This window comes from Osmerus eperlanus, chromosome 22 (assembly GCF_963692335.1).
Source record: "Osmerus eperlanus chromosome 22, fOsmEpe2.1, whole genome shotgun sequence".
NCBI classification, from domain to species: Eukaryota; Metazoa; Chordata; class Actinopteri; order Osmeriformes; family Osmeridae; genus Osmerus; species Osmerus eperlanus.
This window is the reverse complement of record NC_085039.1, coordinates 2,422,119-2,448,284: the sequence shown is the minus strand read 5'-3', so window position 1 is coordinate 2,448,284 and position 26,166 is coordinate 2,422,119. Positions and strand designations below refer to the sequence as shown.

General features: G+C 39.5%; 2 protein-coding genes across 6 annotated transcripts; one reads left to right on the top strand and one right to left on the bottom strand.

Annotated features, from left to right (window-relative positions):
- The first annotated feature begins 1,269 nt into the window (after positions 1-1,269).
- Positions 1,270-6,240, top strand: mrpl4 (mitochondrial ribosomal protein L4). The gene is made up of 9 exons (XM_062448830.1): positions 1,270-1,459; positions 1,602-1,683; positions 2,220-2,391; positions 2,473-2,524; positions 2,698-2,815; positions 5,368-5,474; positions 5,555-5,664; positions 5,754-5,827; positions 5,995-6,240. The coding sequence occupies exons 1-9, from the start codon at positions 1,412-1,414 to the stop codon at positions 6,138-6,140; spliced, it is 909 nt and encodes a 302-aa protein (XP_062304814.1). The 5' UTR covers positions 1,270-1,411; the 3' UTR covers positions 6,141-6,240.
- hyls1 (HYLS1 centriolar and ciliogenesis associated) lies at positions 6,170-26,140 on the bottom strand. Of its 5 annotated transcripts, none has more exons than XM_062448825.1 (12): positions 25,986-26,140; positions 24,945-25,046; positions 23,944-24,063; positions 23,780-23,847; positions 23,403-23,647; positions 23,265-23,320; positions 18,542-18,699; positions 17,994-18,039; positions 17,817-17,880; positions 9,375-9,456; positions 6,506-6,532; positions 6,170-6,413 (listed from the first exon to the last, which is right to left on the bottom strand). In XM_062448825.1, exons 2-12 carry the CDS (start codon positions 25,042-25,044, stop codon positions 6,279-6,281), a joined length of 1,101 nt encoding a protein of 366 aa, XP_062304809.1. In that variant the 5' UTR covers positions 25,045-25,046; positions 25,986-26,140; the 3' UTR covers positions 6,170-6,278. The 5 variants fall into 5 exon arrangements, with proteins under 5 accessions (XP_062304809.1, XP_062304808.1, XP_062304807.1 ...); XM_062448824.1 differs by lacking the exon at positions 25,986-26,140 and adding an exon at positions 25,669-25,806; XM_062448823.1 differs by lacking the exon at positions 25,986-26,140 and adding an exon at positions 25,610-25,772.
- Positions 26,141-26,166: the final 26 nt, after the last annotated feature.

Here is a 26,166-nt window from a genome sequence, read left to right as displayed (position 1 = left end):
CACAAGCTGTGTCTGAGCAGGTGCACAGGATCATCAGTGCATAAGAACCTCACATGCACAAGCTGTGTCTGAGCAGGTGCACAGGATCATCAGTGCATAAGAACCTCACATGCACAAGCTGTGTCTGAGCAGGTGCACAGGATCATCAGTGCATAAGAACCTCACATGCACAAGCGGTGTCTGAGCAGGTGCACAGGATCATCAGTGCATAAGAACCTCACATGCTGCTATTCCTGCATTTCAGTTGCACATACTCCTTGCACATTCCATTTTGGTCTTCACATTTAGAATTGCCATGTATATATTTTTACAGTTGTTACATACGCATCCCGGGTGCCCATACAACCTTCGCCTTCATTTGGCATCTACAATGCCACTTAGAATACCATTTGCACATCTATGTATTTCACTTGTAATATACATATACTTAATGTGCTTAATACTTGTAAATACCATTTGCAATTCTGGTTCTATGCTAATTGCATTTTGTTGTACTGTACTTTTACTGTCCAATGACAAAGTTCGATCTAATCATATAAGGGGAAAGAAGTTCAAGGGGGTGTTGAATCTATAAGCACTATCAGTTAGCTAACCGTAAAGCAACACCACTACACTAACAGGACAATAAAAATGATAATTGCTGTGATCTTATAATATTACTAATACAAATATAAATGGAAAAACATGACTATAGAGTCATGGCATTAGTTTATTTATATCAGTAGGTCCTACATCAATTATGAAATAGTAGATGCATTGAATGAAGTTGGAAGGGCGAACTCCCAAGTCAATGAAGAGTAATTGGCAAGTTTATAAACTTGAATAAAATGTAACAGATAACCTATATTAGGCTAATCGAGTTAGAAGGGGGAAACTTTTACTTTGAAGGAACAGGTAGTGCTGACGACACATTCGGCCAATGACAGGCATTTCACACTTAGCTCCACCCACGTGAGAAAAATCGAAATAAAAAGTAGTTTATGGTTTGTGTGTTAAAAACGAGAAAACAAAAGAACACGTCAATATCCGTTTTTCCAAAAAAACGGTCTCACAAACGTTTTTCGTATTCATGCGTGTTCCGTTATAATGATATAAGGAATTAAACTCACGTACACGGACCGGTACACGGACCGAAAAAACTAGTTAAAATCTGTTTTCCCTTTTTTGCAAAAAACGAAATAACGGATTCACAAATGTTCTTGTTCCTGTTTGTTCCGTTTTGACTGGATAAGGAATTATACTTACGTACACGGACCCAGGACACGCCCTACCTCTTTTGACGTTATAACTGTGCGACAACACACATGACCTTTCAGATTGAGACAGAACGTTTTGAAAACATGTTGGCATACATTTTGGAACATATAAAGAAAATTGCACGTATTTGATTTCGTTGGATTGGTTCGTCAAAATGTTTCGAATTTCTTCAACAGTTTGTAGCAAAGGCATTGCAAAAAGGGTAAGTGTTAGGCTACCTAGCTAGTTAACTAGTAGATAATGCTTTTAGATTTGCATGTCTGGCCTCAATCACGATAAACTAAAGCTCTGTACAAGACTGAAGTTGATCCATTATTAAATAGGACGTTTTATTCATATTTCAGTTTGCCTCGTCATTCTCTGGAGAAAGCCCACTCCCGTCCAATTTACGCATCCCGTCTAATCTCGTGGACCCTGCAAGATCTAGTAAGACTTAAATCCACAATTCTGAGCATTGATAAAGATGATTGTCTGTAGACTTAACCTTGATTATGTTGACATCTCCAATATCCTTATTTCAACTTTTCCCACAAATTCCTATTGCAGACAAGGAACATTCATGTAAAATGTCTGTTTGGCTATGTTAAGTATATTAACGTTGTCTCATAGAATATATCAGCAATCTGACAGTTTTCTATACACCATACTATAAACCAATGTATAGGTTTTGGAATGCAAGTTAATGTCTACTAATGCCTATTTATCTTTACGCTAATTGAGACTTTCCAATTGGAGCTGTTAAGAGCATGGTAATCTTAGAAAGTGATGACTTGGGTTGTTTATAGGGGGATTCCTAAAAGTTGTGTATAAAATGTTACATATACAGCAATATGACCCTGGAAAGCTCTACTCCATTTGGCACCAAAATGACATTGGATAAAGGTTATAGAGCCACATATCTGGCAGTGAGTTAACATCCTCCAAGCAGGCAATTTGGTGCTCTCCCTCATGTTATCTTCCAGGGAGGCAGCCACCATCATCAAACTCTGGTCTCCCAGTGTTGCAGAGATGTGAGGCCTCAGTCCCCTCTCACCTAAGTCCTGTACAGACATGGGTGGACACATTGGTGAGCCATGAGAGTGAACCCCTGGGTCTGGTGGACCTTCACCCTGATGTCTTTGCACTACCAGCCAGGTAAAACAATCAAAATTACATCAGTCACCTTTACCCTTCAGCAAGTGTTATGTTACAGAAATCCATTTGTATTCCCACCAGGATTGACATCCTTCACGAAGTTGAACTATGGCAGAGAAATTACAAGAGAATTGTAAGTTTTAAAACTTGTCTCACAAAGGTTTTAAAAAAATCTGTTAAGTCAGATATTACATTTTATCTGAACAGATTGGTGTGAAAGAAGGAAATGTGTAGAAATAGACCACTGGCACATGGTTGCTGTGTGATACCCCATATAAGTATGTTTTCCTTTCAAATGTATTTTAGAGTCACGCCAATACAAAAGTCAGATCAGAGGTTCGGGGTGGAGGAAAAAAGCCCTGGAACCAGAAGGGAAGTGGGAGAGCTCGGCATGGAAGCATCAGATCCCCTATATGGAGGGGAGGTGAGGATTACACTTCTGGCAGTGTTACATAACTTGACAAATTGATATAAACTACTAAAAAAAAGTTCGGAAACGTTATTTCGGTCGATTATTCCTCCCCTTTAATAATTAGGTTCCTCCGGTAGGAGGGAACCTAATGTTATTGTTGGTATTCTTATTATTATTTTTCTTCTCCTTGCGCCCCAATATCTCAAAAAGTCCCTGGTCATAAATTTTCTAATTTGGCACATTGATACTACATCCAAGTGGGTACCCCCACACCAAATATGGGCCACATCGGACCATAGGGGGCGCCACAGGCCACGCCCAAATGTCCGATTTTCAAAGTGATGGCATTTCCACCCCATTGCTCCAATTCTTCTGAAACTTGGTGTGCATGCCTCATTTTTCATGAGGAACAAAAAAGCCTCAAGGACCCATAAGGTCCGCCATGATGGATTTTCCTGTACTGTGATAATCTGGGAAAACCTTCAAAATTCCTCTTCTCTTGAACCAAAGGTGAAATTAACTTGAAATTTGGTACAGATATGTATCATTGACATATTTAAAAACGTTACTTAAGGCAATTGAATCAAGTACAAAATGGCTGAAATGGGTGTATTTATGTAAATGTCCACATTGCCTCAATATGTTTGTGTCACTAAATCAAATGTATTTTTGAAGGATGGTTCAAACCTAATAAGCTTTAAGGTGACATGCCTCTGAAGTACCATGCAAAGTTTCACCTTGATATGTCAAAATATGACTGAATTACAGCTGTTTGAACTTGGACCAAATCTGACAATGCTCGCCATTGGAGAAACAGCTTTTTTTAATTATCCAGTTATTGAACTTTGTGTATTCCATGCCTGGGAATGGCTGAATCTAACAACACTTACCACAGGAGAAACAGCTTACTTTTTTATACAGTAACTGAACATGATAATATTCAACACTGAGAATAGCTCAATGGGCTGGGATGGTGATCTGTAAAGTATAAGGTAGTAGGTTGGAATCCAGCCATTATCTTTTGGCCTGTCATAATTTTGATTCTGTTTAGCTAAACAGGATGACATCATTCTGAAATACCATGCACAATTTCATGCAATTTCACCTTGAAATGTCAACTGTTTCTTAACCTTTGTCCCAATGTTGACCAAAGCTAATACTCTGCCCTTTCTATTCAAAGAAACAGTTCTATATCTCAACAGTTGGTGTGTGATAGAGACTGCTTTGTAACCTTATGCTCATGAGTTCAAATCCCCATTCAGCCTGTTGTTGGCCAAACATGAAGTAGTTTTGCTCTCTTGTTTTCCAACTCTCGATCTTCGATAGTGTACATGTTTATAATATTTTGCGGAGGAACCCACATCGCTGCTTGCAGCTATATTACCAATTGGTATTGTATTTTATATCGTTGGAAAGCCTGATTAGTCACCTTTACAACGAGGTACAACTTGTAAGGATCGTGCATTCGTGGAATGAGCAACATAGCTAACCGTGTGGGTAGCGGCCTGAAAAAAAAAAAATGGGGACCTCAGTAGTGCGTGGAAGATCCATATGCAGCCACAACAGCTTGGGCGTGCTGTACGTGCCAGTGACCAACGCAAAGATGTTGGCTGACTTACGACCAATCCTGGTTGAGGAATGGGATGCCATCCCACAGCAGTGTGAGACTGACTGGTGACCAGCATGAGGAGGAGATGCCAAGCTGTATGGGCGTATGGATCTTCCACACGCTACTGAGGTCCCTGACAGTGTAAAATATGCCAATATGTGTTTTTTCCTTATTACTGTGCCTTATTCCTTATTATTACTGTGAGGAGAGTGCAATCATCCAATCCACCAAGCAACTAAAAACTAGAGTGAATACCAACAGAAGAATATTGCAGGGGATTTTGGCACTTTTTTTGGCCGCTACCTACACGGCTAGCTGTGTTGCTCATTCCATGAATGCATGATCCTTACAAGTTGTACTTCTTTATAAAGGTGACTAATCAGGCTTTCCAACGATATAAAATATAATACCAATTGGTACTATTGAAGGGGAGGCATAATCGACCGTAATAACGTTTCCAAACTTTTTTTGAGGAGTTTAGTTAAGGTTTGCAAGTTAGACAAAACAATGCTAGTTGAACATACAACAGTACCAGTCAAAAGCATAGTCAACTACTTATTCCAGGGTTTTTCTATATTTTTGTTCTGATATTTCCCACCAGCAAATAACTTTTAAAAATGTGCACCTGTTAAAAGCTGGTTGAATGCCAAGAAAATGTAATGCAGTCTTCAAGCCAAAAGGGTAGCTGCAAAATTTGAACAGAAGTGATCAGCCTGAATCATTAATTTGACACTTACTGGTTACTACACAATTCCTTATGTGCCATTTCATAGTGTTGATGTCTTCAGTACTGTTCTACAATGTAAAAAATTGTAAAAAAAAAAGAAAAAAAAAAAAAAAGAAAACACTGAATAGGTGCACAAACCTTTGACATTCAGGCAGTGCATAAAATAGTATTGTATTTAATGCTCACATCAGACATGCTGCTCAACTCATGAGCATGCTTGTTTTTCAGGTGGAGTTTCTCATGGTCCCAGAGGACCAACTAGTTATTACTACATGATCCCTATTAAAGTACGTGTCCAAGGATTGAAGATAGCCCTTAGCTCTAAATTGGCACAGGTACTGTAAATTGTAACCTATCGTATTATACAGTTGGATAAAGTTAGGCGTGTTTGTGTTAATTTGTTCCCATGTTTCAGAATTACCTGCATGTGGTGGACTCTCTGAACATCCCTACACCAGACCCACAATATCTTGTGGACCTCATCAGATACAGATACTGTGGGGAGTCTGTATTGTTAGTAGATGCGTAAGTACTGTTACACAGCATACTATTCTCACAAATCAGTTAGAATTCCCATAAATTATATGAAATTTGTACTTCCTCACATTTTAAAGGACTGACAACTTACCTGACAACATACTTCAGGCTACTGCCGGTCTGAAGACTGTGAATGTCATTCCAGCCATAGGTAAAACAAACTGTATTAAAATCACCTCAGAAATCCTAAGAGGGTTTCTTTTTTTGCAAAGATATATTTATAAAAATTTCTGAAATATCAAAAACATCTGTGAATCTTGACATTACCGATGGCTAAAACTAATGGTAATTTTGGACAAATTATTTATATATTTGCAGGTCTGAATGTTCACAGCATGTTGAAACACGAGGTCCTGGTCCTCACACTTGAAGCTGTCAAGTTCCTGGAAAACAAGCTGCTTTGGCACAACCACAGATTTACACCTTTATACCCTTTCAAGCTCCCCTACAGTGATTTACCTTAACATTAAAATAAAGCAAGTGTAATGAAATGTCAGTTATTGAATTTGTTTAATATGCTCAATAAAAACCTGTGAATAAATAAGACAAAAAAAGAAGTCTACGTGATTACAAGGAACCCTAAAAGGGATTCTAGCAGAATCCTATAGCCGATAATTTACTTTCGGTGGCAGTAGTCCATTAGCCAAATCATGCCGCACCTCCCATCGTAAGGCTGATCGTTTCTTTTCTGTGGGCACTATGTAACTGTTGGGCACAAATATTCTCCGGGGTTTGGGCTGGAGGGGGAGGGAGAACAAGGCTTGTTATATGCAAGAATTTTTACTGACCACGGTTAAAATGTTAAGATTTAAGACTGAGTCATACTTACTGGAGGTGGCTGATATGAGAGTTGATCCTGACCGTAAGAAAGGTACATTTGAACAGCTTTGCCAATGTCACAATGTTTCAAGTTATATCTCATACATCTAAATTAAGTTTTTGTACCAATCAATTGACCTTTCGCGTAAGCCACGCCCACCTTAGTTACCGTTGTTAGTCTGTCAAGCGTTGCTTTGTATAGCGGGTACTACTGTAAGTAGCAGACTGTACCGGTCAGTGTAAGTGATTCATATTGGAGTAATACCTCCAGATCGAGGGGAAACGGATTGCAATATGCAGTGGATATATTCAGAGTATTCAAATCTACAAGGAAGGGGACATATCAATAAAGCATACTGTACTAGACTAACAGTACAGTAGTACTAGTAGAGGGTCAAGGTTAAACTGCTTCAGTGATTCAATTCAATCAATTTGTAATTGGTTGTTATGGGTTCATGTTCAAGTTTATAATCTACGATTCCAAATTAAAGTAAGCAATGTGAAGTTTCCAGCACAGACCCACTTACTACTAGAGCTAAATACGTACTGTTGGAGTGTAGCTGGCTAGCAAGCTGTTGTCATAGTCTAGCTAGTGCTAATGCTGTTAGATGTGAGATCATATTTGCAAAACTGGATTTTAAATGATTACTTACGAGTATGATTAACTACTGCTAATATTATCTTACTAGTAGTAGTGGCTACATACAGCGTCAGTTGACAACATTATGTTAGCTTCTGTACTGTACCTACCTGGCCTCTAGCTCTATCTAGCTTAACAGCGAATAGTTTAGTTTGTTGGTAATAGTAGCTCTAAAACATAGCTGCTATTAAGATATTAGAAGTAGGCCTAATCATACTAGTAAATGGCAACAAAAAAAATTCAATTTCGCGAATGTAATCTCACTAGTCTAACTAGCTAGTAGGGCTTCAGTGAGAGTACAATAGCAACACAGACATTGAAACAGACAAAAGTATGTTTGTTGATCTTTAAGATATTCAGCAGAATGGGGCATACAACATTGTTTTACTCTTGAATTTTGGGCTGTGGAAAGGGGAAAATTGATTCTCCCTTTTAAACTCCTGAGGTACTTGCTATTGGATTTTGTATGTTCCATATAGAATTTTGCACCTTAACGTCCAAAAGCTTGACGGAGCTTCTTCAAGTAGTGACCGTTAGCCAAGGTAGGATTGGTCAAAGTCGTTGTGGGGCATGGCTTTCGCGATAGCATGTTATAATTGACCTATCTGTACCAATGATATGGAGGACTAAAAGTGCCAAAATTAATTAAATACACCATTAAATAATTACTTAAATGTGTCATTAATTAATTACAATTGGAATTAAATGCATACATTTGTTATTAAATGCGTCATGAATTCATTAAAATACCAATTCATTTTATATAAAATACATATATAATTATTTCACTAATTATTTTATGGTCCTGTGTTACTGTGCAGTGGACAATATTAAAATGCAATACGCTAAACAGCACCATCAGTCAATTGCATTTTCATGTCACCATGTGTTGCAGTGCTTCATGAATTTATTTTATTTGTCAAACTCGCCCATCAAGTACAACGGGAGTAAAATGGCACTTAGGAATGCTTGGCTGGACCTGATGATAGTTTCCTCCAGAATCACAATGACTTATTGAGAGACTTGTTGCTCTTGTTGGTTAGTTGTACTCGCTGTGAAATATTTCACTTGATTGTTGTTTAACTGCATGCTCTTATGGTTCTTCCCTTGGCACTTATTTGGTTTTTCACAATGTATGCTTCATGTTTTGGTTGCTCGCAGGGGCTATCTCGTTGTTATGATCAGTGACCTATGCACTTTTGTAAAGCTCTCTCGTGGAAGTCGCTTTGGATAAAAGCGTCTGCTAAATGCATAAATGTAAATAATCAAAAGTCAGTGGGTGGGGCTAACACAAATCTAGTCTGATCCGTTGTGTTGGTCTGAAGTAGAGTGCCTGGATAGAGACGATGGAGGATCTTCATGAACTTTCTAGGGAGTTGGTGAGAGACAGTTCCTGGAGTTATTTCCACACTTTGCAATGCAACAGCTAAAAATCTAGGGGAAGACTCGGTCCGGCTAGCCCCAATGTTGAGACAGCGTGCGAGGTGCAGGACCAAATGTCTAAAACTTGACCGGAGCTGCTGAGAGAAGCAGAAATTTGATTGAGGAAGATGCTGATGCACCCTGGTACCAGAGAAGCGGTGGACTACTTCTTTTAAATTTGCAGTCACTGTGGTCAATATCTTGGTCGGAAAGTGCAGAACTTCAATAAGTTCCTCTGCTTTACTCGCTACATGCTCTGGGTGAGCAGGTCCTGCTTCACATCCTCTGCTAAGTCTAAAATGTCAGACTAGATTCGCGTTAGTCCCACCCACTGACTTTGATGGGCGAGTTTGACAGATAAAATAAATTGATGAAGCACTGCAACACATGGTAACATGAAAATGCAATTGACTGAGGGCGCTGTTTAGCGTATTGCATTTGAATATTGTCCACTGCACAGTAACACAGGACCATGAAATAATTAATTAATGGTCATAATTTTATGTATTTTACATTAAATGAATTGGTATTTTAATGAATTAATGACATTTAATAACAAATGTATGTATTTAATTCAAATTTTAATTCATTAATGACACTAAGTGATTATTTAATGGTGTATTTATTTAATTAATTTTGGCACTTTTAGTCCTCCATACAATGCTAACTTTTAGATATGTCATATTGATGAAGTGTGTCCTTTAGAGAACAGTGTCTATTCACATTAGCTTGCAACAAAAGTATTGCTTATTTAATGGTTGCAATAAGCCTGTCAGTAAACAAATACGCTTTGAGTTATCAAAGTTTATATTCATACCCTGATTTTCCAGTGCAATGCTTTCCTCTCCTTCTGTCCAGGAGGCTTAAACATTTCCCAATCCTGTTTGTACTGGAAATACCTAGATGGGAGACAACATTTAACTGTCAACCACTAATAATATCAAAGCAATCACAGGGTTCCCACTCTTTTCTAGAGATCATTTTCCAGTGCATTTTCAGTTATTATCTAGTTGGTATGACAGACAGGGATCACATCAAACACTAATATGTTGCTCTCTGTGCATCCTTTGGACCACTGTCAAAACACCACATTAAAAAATTTACGACAAACTTGTTGTATTGATATGCAAGTGTAATACGGTCCAAAAACTGGGACTACTTCATAGGTGTGAAAATATGAAAAGTTAAAGGTCCCATGGCATGCTGTTTTTGGATGTTGTTATAAAGCCCTTAGTGGTCCCCTAATACTGTATCTGAAGTTTCTTTCCTGAAATTCATCCTTGGTGCATAATTACAGCCACTACGAGCAGTCCCCCAATGAGCTTTCCTCAGGACATGCCGTTTCTGTCTGTAGCTTTAAATGCTAATGAGGAGAGAGGCAGCACCATGCACTAATGTTTACATCGCAGTGGCTCGTAGCCCTGTTGCTGCAGTGTTTCCTCTTTTTTTTTGCAGTGGGGGCAGGTCTGTCTGTCCAACCCCATAGAGGAAATTTAATTTCTTCTATGTTGCTAAAATCAACATAGAGGAAACACTGTGCTGTAAGATGCCTTGAATTTGCCCATTCTCATCTGATCACCCTGGTTTGCAGAGGTGCACACTCAGTCATTTCAATGAGGGGAACGGTGGTTATTGCACGCGCCATAACACCTTGACCTTAAGGTCAAAGTTAAAAATTAAAAATATATTTAGCACCAGATCACAAAATAAGTCATTTAAGGTTACCTTTCCTATAAAACAGGTATATAGCTTGCTCTTTTATTAAACAAACTAAATGGCCTTATGTTATTTACACAACGGCATGTCATTTCTGTCTCTACATCAGTGGTTCCCAAAGTGGGGGTCGCGACCAGCGAGGGGGGGTTGCGAGACGATTTCCAGAAATCAAGGAACATTTTAAAACAATTATAAATAGCATATTTTAGCAAAAATTAAAAATGGTAGTTAAATTAATGCATGCAAATAAAAAGGCCATCAGCCTTTTGATTTTCCATTCACTGTAAGTACGGCAAACCATCTGACATCCGACCAGGACGACGCATTAGTTGAACTGTCAAGCGACCGAACGTTAAAGGCAGCATTCTCAGCCAAGAACACTGGCTGAGTTTTGGATTTCAGTGGAGAGGGAATACCCATGGCCGCGGGAACTAGAGGTGCTGAGGGTGCTGCAGCACCCCGACAGCACAAGAATTTAAAATAATTTTATTTCAATAATTTCTCACGCTGAGAAGTGTTAACTTGTCTCGCTATATACAATTAATGGACAAGACGTATTTTTGAGCCATAGTTGTTTCCAGTTATACAGAGTTAAAACCACCCAATCAGAAACAATACCAGCACCCCTCCAACCCAGAAGGTTTTGTACACAAACGTTGACGTATGGTAATCTCCCGCCAAACGTTTGATCAAACTTGAGAGCCCAGGGGCCTGTTCCATAAAGGCCACTCAAATAAGTTGGACTTAAAGTCCCAAACCAGACTTGAATTAGCTTAACAAGTCAAGCGGGGCTAAAGCGGTTCCATAAAGGCCAATTTCAGCTCACGCAGTCCTACTAATTCAAGTCAGATTTAAGCAGTCAAGCTAATTGCGCGTGCACCCTATTCTTAACCAGCCCGAGAGGTAAAACATGGATCATACAATCCACCACGGCAAAAGCAATGCACACGGCCACGTGACTTCTTCCAGAAAGAACGTTCCCTTTAAGCCTTGTACTATGACAGCTCCCTCATCCACCGCTTCATCAAACTGAAACGACACGCCATGATTGAAGTGAACGATAGGCTACTTAGGTCAAGGTCCTTTTTTAGACTTTTAGGTACTTCGTTGATAAAAAAAAAAGACACCCTCTAAACACATGTAAATTTACTTTTTTGGCATTGTTTTAAATAAATAGCCTACTATTAATCAATACATTACCCAGTAGCCTAAATTTTTAACATGGTTGTGTCGGAAAATGGAGGATATAGATGTAGCCTATGGATTTAGGTTTGTTTTGCAATTGTAGACTACTGTTAACAACCATATAGCTATGATAATTATACTCGCATAATTTAGATAGAGATAGGCCTATGCCTGATGCCTAAACATTTGAAATCACAAACTAGGCTAGCCATAGGCCACGTTTAACGTGGCGTGTATAAAATCATTGTTCATCATCGTTTAATGCATTAGGCTAAATGTTGTAGCCTATGTAGACTATTTAAGTTGATTTTCTATCAATGTTGAACATATTGAACTGATGAGAAAAAGAAAATGAGAATAAATCATCGTTTTCCTGTTGGGTCAGTGTTACAGGAAGGTCTGGTTAAGCACCAAGTCACGCTAAGCCTGACAGTTAGCCTGCCCCGGACCAGACTAGTTTCGCAGCCTAAGTTGCCATAGTAACCGAGTTTGAACTACGTTGAGTTAGCTTTATGGAACCGAATGAACTAGAAATGAGTCCGACTAACTGACATAAGTCTGGCTTATTCGGTAAACTCGCTTTATGGAACAGGCCTCTGGTTTCAATTGAATGTACACACTGAACATTGTTATAGTGGTATCCGCCTTGCATGCAAATTGTTTGCTGCACTTGTGGCAGCGAGTTGTCTGTATCTATCCTAGTGAAGTGTAACCACACTTTGGAGCATTTGATTCTCTCCACCATCGTTACTATATATAGAAGCAGGAGATTTCTAATTGTGTGTGCGCGGCTGCACGCTCGGTGTTGCATGAGACAGACAGTGCTTCTGGATTGCGAATAACAAAAAAAGCAGACGAATGTCTTAATATTATCGCAAATTAGAAATGGTTGGAAAGATAACATGTGGAAGATAACATTTATTTAACAATGATAGATAGGAAATATATTTTCCTCAATTTATCCAGTATTGAAAGCAGAACCAATAGCGTCAGAGCTTATACTACAGTCTTTCATAATTTAGCACCAGAGCCAGTTTAATACCGGGTTTCAGTACCCATCCCTAGGTGTAAATCAGTTTATACCATGGTCTGTATGAATACTCGATTCTGGCTGGAGGGATGTCCATTAAGTAAGGGATAATCCCGGACGAGGTGTACAATATCACCTGATAATGGACGATGCGGAAGCGTGAACCGTCCGACGCACAGCTTCCTGCTTCCGCGGAGTCCTGATATTGTACACCTCGAAGGGCATTATCCCGCTTATATAACATGGTCATTTGCCAACGATTTTTTTTTATAAACATTAATTTATGTTTTCAGCCGTTTGGTAATAGAAATCTAACGGTTTCTAACGTTAGCCAACTCTGATATTTCTAGTCCGCTCAGCTCATAGAACCAACACGGTTCTCCTTTGGCTGAGGTATTAGCCCAAAAGCTAACGTTATGCTAGCAAGATTCAAAGCCAATAACATTATGTACAGTTGACAAACAGTAAGTATAATTTTACAGTATGTTTGACAAGAAGATTTGCTCGCTAACCAGCCATGTCACTGTCCCAAAATCAATATCAAGATTTTCACGAACAAAGTATCTGCCATATACTAGTACTAGGCTATAGTACGGCCGCAGCCTGTGGAGCGAATATCAAATGTATGTGAGATGACCGCATCAAAGTTGACATTCTCCAAACAGTAATTATAATTTGACAGTATGTTTAACAACAAGACTAGCCAGCTATCTAGCCATGTCATTGTCCCCAAATAAAATCAAGATTTTGAAGAAAATAATCGGCGATGTGTACAGTTGCGGCTACTGTCGTGTTGGCCGCAGCCTGTCTGAAGTACATTGACTAGCGAGGTGAATAGCAAATGGGATGTGAGATGAGCGGTTATGTGACACTGACACAGTACATTCAGAAAAGTAAAATTTTTCAAATAGGTTAAAATAAATAAAGTCACTCATTGTTGTAAATACAAGTTAGTTGTTAGTCTTTCAAAATTGTAAACTGAGGCTTTGACTGCGTCCCTGTTGTTATGGTTACTTATTTCAGACACTTTGTACAGGCTCATATACTATGTAGCCAGCGCAATCATTTAGAACGGTGAAGAGACAGTTTTGCTGCAATTACGTAGTAGGTGTCCGTATATCACCGGATAATGTAAACCCCTGCAGCCAATCAGAATCGAGTATTCACCCAGACCATGGTATAAGTAATGATACCTAATGAGGTTATCATAAAATAATTGACTCCACGGAAGCAGCAGTTCACGCCTCCGCATCGTCCATTATTTCATGATAATGTACATCTTGAAGGGCATCAGTAAGGGATAATGCCCGACGAGGTGTACATTATCACCTGATAATGGACGATGCGGAGGCCTGAGGTGATAATGTACACCTCGAAGGGCATTATCCAGCTTATACCATGGTCACTTGCCAATTTTTTTTTACAAACATTTTACTAACATGTTTTCATGCGTTTTGCAATAGAAATATAACGTTTTTCAACGTTAGCCAACTCTGATATTTCTACTCCGCTCAGCTCATAGAACCAACTCTGACTTTCCTTTGGCTGAGCTATTAGCCAGAAAGCTAACATTATGCTAGCAAGATTCAAAAGGCAATAACATTGCGCACGGTTGACAAACAGTGAATATAGTTTGACAGTATGTTTGACAAGACCAGCTATCTAACAAACCATGTCAATGCCCCCAAAACAATATCAAGATAAATAAATAAAAAAGAGCCAATAAAAAACGGCCAATACTTTTGTATTGGCTGCAGCCTGGCTGAAGTAGATTGACTAGGAGGTGAATAGCGAATGGGATGTGATATGAGCAAACACTGAAAGAGTAAATTCAGAAAATGTACAGTACTGTGCATAAGTCTTGGGCACCCAAGATTTTTTACACAAATAATGTCTTATACTGTATTTCTTCAATTAAATGCTAAAGCTTTTCTTGAATTACATGTTTCAATGAGGGCGGTGTGTACACGAGGGCAGCTTTTATTATTATTATTTAATTCGTAATTAAGAACACAGGAATTGCGCAAAGCAGTTTATTAATTAGTAGGCGACATCTCTGGTGTCTCGTCGGTGAGGAGGCAGATGAGGATACTAATAGTGATGCAGAAAGTTTTGTACCGTACCCATTTGTAGTAAAAATAAATTAGAATTATAGTAAATCTAAATTTAATGTTGCTGCATTTTTTCGTTTAAGTGTATCAATTTGAATGCAACGTTTAATCAAAGAAATATATGTAATATACATTTTTTATTTGTGCAGCAGTATAAAAGTGCAATTTTGCTAAAATCTGTTACATTTTTTAATTTTATTATTTCTTTTGCATTTTTCCTTAACCTTTTTTATTTTTTATTGTGCCGAAGACTTTTGCGCAGTACTGTATATTCTCCAAATAGGTTAAAAAGAAATGTTGACGTCATTCGTTGTAATTAGATGTTAGCTTGTTGTTTTCCCATTCACTGCAAGTACGGCAAACCATCTGACATCTGACCAGGAGGACGCTGTGTTTCAATAAATTGTAAACGGAGGCTTTGACTGCATCCCTGTTGCTATAGTTACTTATTTAGTCACAGGCTCATACTATCGCCAACCTCGCCAAAACAGAACTCCTCATCATCCCGGCCAAACCCTCCATGGTGGAATCAACTCCCCACCTCCATCAGGGACACTGACTGTCTCCCCACCTTCAAGAAAAGGCTCAAGACGCACTTGTTCCGGGAGTACAACAGCACTTAGGAATGCTTGGCTGGACCTGATGTTAGTTTCCTCCAGGATCACAATGACTCGTATTGAGAGACTTGTTGCTCTTGTTGGTTAGTTGTAACGGTTTCAAATTCTTGTACTCGCTGTGAAATATTTTACTGTTGATTGTTTTTTCTACAGGTACACTCTTGCACTCTTGTGGGGAGTTTCATGTTGTTCAATTGTAACTTGTTAAACTGCATGCTATTTGGTTTTCCACAATGTATGCTTCATGTTTTGGCTGGTCCCAATGTTTGGGGCTATCTCGTTGTTATGATCAGTGACCTATGCTCTTTTGTCTGCTAAATGCATAAATGTAAATGTACTATGTTGCCAGCGCATTTATTTAGATTAGTGAACAGACAGTTTTAGACGGTTCAGGCATAATGTACGTTTTTGTGAAGTTAACGGTGGCTAACTAGCTAGCCAGTCACCAACGCACGCGCTATTAACTATGGTAGAACCAGAGCCTGTCTACGGAGAGCCTGTCCACTCCCTATTAAGCCCATTGTACCGAATTTGGTTGAAGCTCCACCAGAGTTCCACTGGAGGTGATCGCGGGCAAGTGCAAAATGAATGGGAGTCTATGGAGCTAGACGGCTAAATTTGTCTTTTTCGCTTGATTGTCGTTGAGAAATCTCAGATTTGATTGCAGTTTTTGCAAGTTCAACATGGATTATAGGTTGAAAGTTAAATGAACGAGTACTTATGTCCTTTCGATTTCTTACAGGGTGAGTCGTTGTTGCCCATAACACGCTATAGCATTCTGCTAATGAATGCTGATTGTATGACAACATTGACATTTTAAAAGGCTTTTTAGAACAAAAAAGCGACTTTAAAAAAATCTAACACCCAGCAGTGTGTATTTTCTTTGCCTCCCCTTTCGAATGCAGCCTTCAAATTACTAGACAAAAACTTATAGCATGAGAAAAGTGGATTTTGAGGGGTATAGCTTCATAGACCGCCATTCATTCTGCACTCACCCGTGAGCGCCCTCGATGGAACCTCGAGTGGAACTGCAACCAATTCAGACGCCGGAAGTTTCCCGAGAGTGCCAGTTCTCCTCTTATTAGACATTCTCTTGTAGAACATTAGCTAGTTTAGCAGCTCGTTTCTGGGAGACAGCTTGCACTAGCTACCTAAAACGGCAAGAAAGCTGCAGAAACACCATAGGCAAAGGCCAGGGTGGTAACAAGTAGCTAGCTATGTTTCCCTGCTGTGATATCAACACCCTGTATTTTTGTACGCCCTTCGATTGGTTAGCTCCTGCAATTCCCACATATCGGTAGTGTAGTAGTTAGTTTAGCTGTAAAACTAACTTACCGGTCGTGGGGTCAGGTCTGCATCTCGGATCAATACGGAGCATAGCCAGCTTCTCCAGGTGAGGAAAATGGGATTATGCCTGCTAGTACTAAGATGTGCTCTTCTGTAGCAGATAATCCAGTTCTCCAAAGCCCAGAATGTTCCAGCTGTGTTAGCCAGCTCCAGAAAATAGCTACCAAACCAGTTAGCTAATAATCAGACAGCTTTGTTTTCCCTGTATATGCGCTGTTGAGCTAGTAGTGGTGGGACTGATAGATTATTAAAGCAATTAACCACTAGAGGGGTATCAGATGATGATCATAAATCCTGTAGATCAATGATGCCTTCGGAAATCAATGATATCCGAAAGATTGGAGTGGATAAGGGCAAGGCGGTTTTCCCTATTTACATTGCGGATATCCGGTCACACCACATGACCCCCAAGTCTTGTTGTTGTTACTGACACATAATGATTACTTCTAGTAAACTTGTAATATTAGCCAGTTTTCCAGAAGTACATTTCAAGCTTATTTACATTTTGGGGGGGCATTTTTTCAGTTTGCAGAGGATAATGTTTGAATCGCGATTCCAGCTAAGATACTGTCAGTGACATTGTTGGTAGATATAGGTAAGGACCATTTTTACACAGGATTGCCCAATTTCTTTGTTTTGATGAAACTGTTTCAACTATGTGAGGCTGCAACATAGCCTATCACAATTCCCTCTTGCACTAAGGGAAATGACAACTGAACCCTGTTTCATTCTACACTTTACTCTTAGTATCTTATTAGTAAGTGTAAATGAGCAGCAAATGTATGCTTTTTAATCTATGCCATCTTCATAATAATAAGTATGCATACTTTTTTTAAATATACAGAAACATCAGTTGTAAAATGTAACAACAAAAAAAAACAATCTGCAACCGACGCAAGCATACCCTACAATTTCCCCAGAAATTGTACCCTCTCGTTGTAATGTAGCATTGCTTTTGAAGTAATGCTAGCAAAGTAAATAAAGTGCTGTTAGCCAGTACTACCATGTGACATGAACCAGGGGTATGTTCACAACGCTACCACAACATCACCGAGCAACTGCAACCTATTGTTAAAATAAATTTCCAGGACAACACAACATTTTCTAGGCTATTTTTCTTTCTCTCATTTTCCATGTGTTTTCCATGACTTAAATTGTTTAACTATTTTCCAGGACACGTGGGAACCCTGAATCCATAGTGCTACAGATGACACTATAAAATATATTACAATAAAGTCTGAATTTTGCCTTACTTTGCCACTGGGTCCGTCTTTTTTAAATGCCTGGTGTGTGGATGATCCATAAGTGGGCGAATAACTGATGGAAACAATAAATTGGTCAATGTATTGGTTACAATATGTTAAGCTGAGAACAGATTTTATGGGTCAAAGGAGAAACCAAAATGTGACAAAGGAGCACTGATCACTTACAAGACTTGGCCCTGGGCCGGACATCATTCTCACTCTGAGATCTAACCTGTTGATGGCATAAAGAAATCCTATAGATTAAAGTGGATTTGTAGGATGTTCCCTTTGTTTGTTGGCTGAATTAATGCTGGATTGAGAATTATAATAATAAAAATATGACAAACAGCACACCCAATTCTTGTTCGACGTTCAGAACTATCCTCCTGCTCAAGTATGATTGGCATTGGTTTCACAAAATGAGCCAAGGAGGAAAAAACACAACTGAAGGCAATTGGCTGGAAAATAATTGGCTGGAAAGTAGCGGACCAGTCAAAAAATATGAAATGCACGAATGTACATTGGCTGTCTGTGTTGCTAAATGAAACCATTTATTGGGGACAAAACTGCTTTTACTGAAGTTTTTTTCAGTTTAACTAGGATAACATGTTTGTAGTTTTTGTAATATAATCACAAATGGATAAACAATCATAATACATTGGCAATAAGAATATGAATACCAAGTTTAAACTCAGTTAGATCCACTTTATTTTTAGGTCCAAAATAATACCCACCATTCCTTTGATATAGGCTTCGAAGGCACTTGGGAGACCATCAGCCTCAAAGCTGTCACTTATGCTGTCTGTGTCTGTCCTCTCCAGCTCAGAATCGTGGTTAGCAGACATCGAAACATGCAGATCTCCCAGTCGCTCTTCAAGACCACTCACAGCACCTATGAAAGAAACATTCATCATGACGCTAAATTGTATTTGTTGTCATTGTATCTACATTGTAGATTTTTTTCTTCATCAAAATCTCAGTTTCCATACCATGAAAATATCTGATTAGCAAGGAGGCTAAATGCAAAAATGTCACACAAGATCCAGAACATTTCACACTGTGTACCAACTAACCAACTAGAATCTAGAAGTGCTTTCAATCCTAATGCATGTGTACGTTGAGTATTTGATCCCATTGAGAGATTGTCAACGGGGTCATGCAAGTATTATTAAACCCTAAACGGGTAGCAGACAGACCCTTCTTTACTCTCAGGGCTTGAAACTGCAACCCTTTTGGGCGCATATGCTCCCTAAATTGTGTTTGTGCGGCCTCAAAATATATTTGGGAGCATTTGTGCGACTGTAAATAATCGTTATGGTGTGCCTTGTTTTCATTTCTTTCCAAACACTCCCTAATTGACTGGTCCACCGTTTTATCCAACGTAAACCTCATCTGCGTTCTCTTCTTTGATGCAGCTCCGTGTTTCCCCTAGGATTTTTTCAGGGGGGACGGTAGACATATATTTTTTTGCTTCCCATACATTATCAATGGAAGTCACTGATAGGCCCCGCAAGTCAGTATGACATACCTGGCAGCACGAACAGGTAGCCTAGCAAGAGAAACAACCCCTATTCTATGTGTTTATTAGGGCATTTGTGGACGACCAACATCAGTATGTTGCCAGTCAAAACGAAACTAGCTAGCATAACACAGCTAGCACAGTATATCCAAGGAAGTAAATGTTATTCCCAGCACCACACAGAGCACGGGGCAGGCCGCCCCTTCAAAACAATAGGCGTGTTCGACTTCATGCAGCGCTGGCGGCTCCGACCATAGATATATTTATAATACGGGTGGATGAAATCAAGCATTCTGATTGGTTGAGAGGGAGTTCTGGGGTGTGCATTATTGAGCGATAAAGTACTGTGCGCCTTTTTACATTTACCTTAAAAGGGAAGCGTTCCATATTAGTGCGCACTCAAAAAGTAACTGTACACCTGTTTACAATTAAGCTGAGGAGCGTTCCATATTGGTGCGTTATCAAAATAACGCGACCGTTATTAGTTGTCATTTCAAGCTTGACAGTAATCACATCAACAACATGTTTCATGTTAACTTCGATCTTTTGGGGGGGATGACTTTTCATGTCAGTGAGTGGACATCCGAAAGCTCCCTTCAAAGTTACTGGGCACCAAATCTCAATGAAAGACAGCGTTGGAGTAATATCCTTGAGAAGGCACTTCCAACACCGAGCCACCGGCTAAGAGAGCAAGAGTGGTCGGAAGCAAAGTCATCAGAGACGAAGGGGACATGAGAAACGTGTTCCACGGATGCACAATTAATGGAGATATCCAAATCAATATAACCAAATCTTAACAACAGCCTTATTCTATCGAGTAACTCGTAACTATAGTATAGCCTATACCCAGGGCCTACATTTAAATGATTTAGAATGTTTAGGCCTAATGTTTAAATTAAATATTATTTTATTGAAAGTGTCCCATTGTCATTGTTGTTATTTTAAAGGCAACTTTTATAAAATGAGCATTGAGAATGAATGAGATGGTGCGAGATCTAGCTAGGCTAACAAACGTGAAGTTCACAATGCTGTTTGTCCGTTGCATAGCAACAGCCACACGTACGGGACTATTTTCTCTCGGCTACTGAAATGGATACACAACGTTTGTTGGCTATAACTATTTTGTGCTGAAAGACAGCTTACTATTTATAATTTCGCTGGTAACCGTATTATAAAAGCAATAAGGTACGAGAGGCAGTACATTATCGTCAATAAAGTATGTGTTCCAGGGTGTTGTTAGGCCCGACGCGCAGCGGGGCTTTGAATAATGTTTTTTTTTTTTTTAATAACATAATTATTCATAAGTATGCAGTGGCATACCGACATCTCTGACGTTGATAACAAACCAAACCGTTTCAAAATCGTTTGAAAATTGAGAAAGTTATGGTCATTTAAAAAGTACATGTCCGCCGTAAGACATCTAGAGCCGAGTGCACCAGCTGGGCGTAAAAAAGTTGGTCTTAACTCCTACGTCGGTCTTAGTTACGTCCGACTTTGTGATTTGAATTTACACCGAGTGCACCAAGCTTGACAGGCCACGGTCGTAGCTACGCCTGGTTTTAAGATGCGCGTCCTTGTGAAAATGCGAAAGCGTCGATCGTTGCCAAGCAACACATTTAAGAGCCTATCCAAAGCGCACTTAGCTAGCCTATCTCCCTTCAAAACAAGCCATGGATTTAAAAAAGAAAGAAAAGGAAAATACATTTTACTGATAGAGAAATTGGAAAACTTCTAGAGTTGTTTACTCAGAATAGAAGCGTGCTCACGGGGAAATGTAATAATATCAACACAAACAAACAGAAACAATCAACTTGGAAATCGATCACCAATAAAATTAACAGTGGATTTGTGCGATCACGGACAACTTTTTCTCGCCTTAATGTCCTTTCCATATGTTCCACTAGGCGTAAAATGTACACCCAGGTGCAGCACATAAAGGGCTTAAGTCTAACTGGTGCACTAGTCGTAACTTTCAATTCTATGTCGGACGTAGCGTTACACCCAGGCGTACGCCCAGCTGGGGCACTCGCCTCCTAGTGTTTATATATATATATATATATATATATATATATATATATATATATATATATATATATATATATATATATATATATATATATCTATGGCTCCGACAGCCGGCAGCAGCTGGCTGACTTGAAGCAGTGAATTCTGGTTAGACTTTTTGTCCGACTTGAGACGTAGCCGAGGTTAGGTCACTGTGACCTATCCATCAAAGTACCGTGAGATCGATTAGAGAACTGCCGGCTGTGTAGCCGAGCGCATTTTCTCAAGAGCAAATGCACGGGTTCTAATGACAACACAGCCATTTCATGATTGGCCAGACTCACACACGACAACTTTGACGCGTGTTTTGTATTTAATCTGACACCATCAATTTCGCCAATGCTCAAATCCGGACCAAACAGTAAAATTGAATTAAATATTTGCCTTTGACAGACTGCGATAGCCTACTATTGTTGAATAAAGGGTTTTAGTACACCTCTTCACTTAAGGAAATACCAAGTTAAATTGAGTTCTGGTTGTATTATCAATCTGCAGATTGGAGAAAGAGTTTAACATAGCCCAATACATAAAATTACAAATTTCAGTGCACTGGTTCGTGCAAGTTCTAATGCGAAAACAATAAAATTCGCTACCATGCAGTTAGTCAACGATAAAGTAAGCGCTTGATCGGCCATGACTGACGTCAACGCAGCAAACCACGAGAAGCTGGAATGTCCGACTCCGTTGCCAAGCGGCAACTCTCGACGGTCGTTTCATGCAGCCGCAGCCAATGTCGAACACACCTAATGGTAGGGGAAACACTGCAGTGCAGGTGGGTGCTCCCCCCCCCCCCCCTTCCCCAGACAGTGTCTCTGCATCTTACTCAGATTATCTTTGAAGTTAATAAAAGAGCTACCATCTCCGGTATAATCCACATCAAAAGAAGGTTTATGGTCCTTGTCCATGTTCCCTTTTCTTGATCTCACATCTGAATAGAATAGACTGTTCAACCAGTCATGCAGACAGTTATTCTTGCAATATGCCACTTCAGGTGGATCTTTACTATCCTCCGTTTCAGTCAGTGTGTGTGTGCCCGTATAGGTTGTTATGGGCATATCTATGACTTTCTTTCCATCATCAAGATTGGTGACTGAATAGTCATCATCCTCTTCACCGTATCTCATCTCAGAATTTCCCTCCTGTCTTTGCCTGTCAAATTCTACTATAGTGCAGTCGTCTCTGAAGTCTTCTCCCTTCAGCTCATCCTGACTAGAACAGTCAGGTCGATATGTCCCATAGCCCGACGTTAGCAGACTCAAGGCTGGGCTCTCAACACTGATAGTGTACTCTTCTTCATTTTGCTTGGTCAAATTTTTTGTAATCTCCCGTTTCACTGCCTTTGAACAAACCTCAACAGTTTTTTCTTGTGTTTGCTTAGATGGCTTAATCTGTTCTGTGTCTTCATCGTAACACGCTCTCTCAATCTCCTCCTCCCCCTCTCCATCAGTCCAGAAAGAGGAGTTAAGGGAGCCATTTTCATCCTCGCTTTCTTCATCCCAGTGATTTTTGTACATTTTGTACATAGTCTAAGCAGTGAAGTGGCACACCTTATGCTGCTACAGCCAATGTGTGATCTGTTGTGGCAGATAGATAAGGAGAGCCCTAAGAGGATTAGACTAACATCAATAGTGCTCTTCACTGCCATGGGAGTTACACTGGTCTATGGGATAATTGCAACCCAATGTTGTCTGACGTATGCTTGCTACTCGCAGACTAACAAGCAAGCAAAAATAGTAAGTAAATAGGTATGGAGTTTATCGGGTGTAGTGGTGCTGCTGAGTATAATTATTTTGCTGGATTATTAGCAAAAGAAGTCTTCAGCACAGACAATACTAGAATACTTTATACTGATAGGATGTGATAATGTGATTTACCTGAATCTTCACTGTATGTGGATTCATCAAATACATGCACTTGTCCTTTTACTTTCCTTTGAAGAAAAACAGAAACAATTTATCTGCATTCATTACAGTAAAGCGGATATCTATTTTATTAAGATATGCAGTCCTTACCTGAGGACTTTCCTCTTGATATAGAACCTTCCATGTGCTCCTGTGTCTCCACCTTGGCTTGAAGTTGGACTCACAGCAAAGGATGGGGATTGGATGTCGGTCATTTTTGACTCCATCTGCAGCCTGTTAGGGGTTGTGTATTGCCGATGGTACTTTTTGGCCACAGAATGGTGAGTGTAGGGCTCATAATTCTCGTTTTTAGACCCTACATTATTGTTGTTTATGCGGTAGGTAGACGTGAACACCTAGGCAAGAAAATGTAGCACATGAAATGTCAGCACTAGTCTAAGGTGAGACTGTGACTTGCTATGATGCTCTATGAGGTAAATGCAACAAAGTTCAGGGTAGCAACTTTTGTTAATTTCTATATTACCTACCTGTCTGCCAGGCTCCGATGCACCAACATGAGATTGGTTGCTGAATGTTGCAGTATTATTCTTCTGAACTTTGGTGTAAAAATAATAAGAATGTATGTTATTTAAAAATGTTATGAAGGTGCCATCTATGGTGAAGAAGGAAATAACTGACTAATAACACAAACCTTCAACTTTGGAGCAGGCAGGAAGTATTTTCTGGATGTCGTTTTTAGCTCTTGGAGAGCTCAGGTTACTGGAGGAGGTCTGGCTTTTAGATTTTTCATGACGTATGAGTTCATCTAAGTCTAAATGGAAACAAAACGACATCACTATATGTTGTCTGATATATGTTACATGTTGACGTTACTTACTGTAAGAGTTTTTGCTCGTGGGATCGAATCCCACTCGAATCTTTTATTTTCTTAGCTTCCATTTATTTTGTCGTGGCGAATGGCTGCAATGTAGTGCTCGCTACATATACAACTATGAAATGAATTGATTTCAAAAGATACAGCGAAGAAACACTCAGCCATACACGAAATCACATAGGAAACGAATAGACACATGTGTTTCAAAGGGTTACGCGTAGGCTATTTTGATCGTATTGTCTGGGTTAGCAGCGACGTTCTTAGTATGAATTTTTAATATGTGGTGTCAGAAGGAGCTGTGATGTCGTGGTAAATACGGCCATTGCCTCGAAACAACCCCAAATAGGCGATTAGCCTACATTCGGGTAGTGTCTATGGGAACCAGTTGGTTCAGAAGAAGCCAAATCAAGATGTTACCTGAAGGCCAACGTAGTTAATAAATAAGTAACGATTTGGCTAACTTTTGTGAGCTGGTATAGCTCGCAGTGTAAAGCAATAGGCTTCAGTATGCTACGTATTTTTTCTCTAGTGCGATTGAATCCCACTTCATGCGAGCCTGCAAATGTTTTATTTTGTCTCCATTTATTTTGTCGCGAATGGTAGCCTAATGTAGTGCGCACGTAGCCTATAGGCCTACTTTCATATTTGCCGCAGCAAATATGAGATCCGACTTGAAAATCGCCAGTAATATGTTTGTGAATTTGTGACGAATCTGGTGATAGGTTCACGCACAGCTGGGGAACCAGTTAATTTGGGAACCAGTAGGGACATAACACCAGTAACTATCTAGCCAAACATTAGCTTTGCCAGAAACGTACCTCGCTTAAATTCCCGGAGCCTATGTTTTGGTATATTGGTATATCCCAATGATTCCAATTGCTGCTGAATTTCCTCCTCTGAGAAGTCTAGATATTCCATTTCTGAAAGGAAATATTAAAAACGTTACCATGCGTAAAGTTACTGTAACTATCCAACTTCCATTACATTATCAACTCAAAACGTGGCTTGTTCATAATATTTGACATTGCAGAAACAAATCTTGAGCAACTGTATCTGGATATTATGACGGGTCTAGCGAGCGCTGCACTTGTAGATGGTGCAAGGTTTTAGGCTCAGCCTAGATGGTCTGCTGCTGGTAGTCTAGTAGCAGGTTGAACAAATTACTAGCTAGGCTAGCCAAGCTATATTCAATCTTGTTATTTTAGCTAGTAGGTAACAGCCAGCTAACAGCCAGCTCTACGCAGTTGCAGAGCTCAAGCAATATCATTATAATAGCTTTCAGACAAACAAGCCACTGAGACCATGTTCTTAAGCTAGGCTAGCGACGAATAACTTTAGGAAAACACTTGATTACTTGAGTACTTCATATTAGTCTAGCTAGCCTAGCATTGGACTCCAGACAAAGCAGTCTCTGTTAGCGAGCACCACATTACTGTACTAAAATTGCAATTTCAAGATATCAATGATTTGTTAATTTAGCTACCTTCAGCTTTGAACAATTCCTCCCTTGTTCTGTTGGCGAGCTAGCTAGAACTAACGTACCGTAATAAACAACGGTGACAGAGCGTGACTGTTGTTTAGCTACCTCATCCAGTCGCAGTGCCACTGCCAAGACAACAGTAACAACCGTTTAAAAAAAAACTTTGAAAACGACGCCGTGTGTGATTTGTAGGCGTGGTGGTGTTTCAGCTCGAAGTTTTAAGCAGACTGTTAGGAAACAGCGCCACCCCAAAAACAATGAACGAGGGAGGACCGTGCGATCAACATCATTGCAAAACACCTAGCTCTAATTAAATTATTTTAAAGCAACCCATTATTTTGTTGTTCAGATCGGTAAAAAATAAACAATTCTCACGTACATTTGCAGTTGAACTTGTTCATACACAGTTTGTGTATTTAAAGATATTGTTTGACTCAATGGATGTGTTAAAAATGGCTTTGGACTCTTTAGCATATAAGCAGCTCTAACACCTTTTGCTTGTAGATCCATTCCTGTATTCTTCTGCAGGTACCTAAATCTCGTCCTAAGCACATGCACTA

Coding starts and splice junctions, on each gene's coding strand:
- mrpl4 (XM_062448830.1), top strand. CDS start 1,412: ATGTTTCGAATTTCTTCAACAGTTTGTAGCAAAGGCATTGCAAAAAGG. Junction 2,525..2,697: donor AGAGAAATTACAAGAGAATT/GTAAGTTTTAAA, acceptor AATGTATTTTAG/AGTCACGCCAATACAAAAGT. Junction 5,665..5,753: donor TCTGTATTGTTAGTAGATGC/GTAAGTACTGTT, acceptor CACATTTTAAAG/GACTGACAACTTACCTGACA.
- hyls1 (XM_062448825.1), bottom strand. CDS start 25,044: ATGGAATATCTAGACTTCTCAGAGGAGGAAATTCAGCAGCAATTGGAA. Junction 23,321..23,402: donor ATCAAGAGGAAAGTCCTCAG/GTAAGGACTGCA, acceptor TTTTCTTCAAAG/GAAAGTAAAAGGACAAGTGC. Junction 6,533..9,374: donor CATTGCACTGGAAAATCAGG/GTATGAATATAA, acceptor TCTTACGGTCAG/GATCAACTCTCATATCAGCC.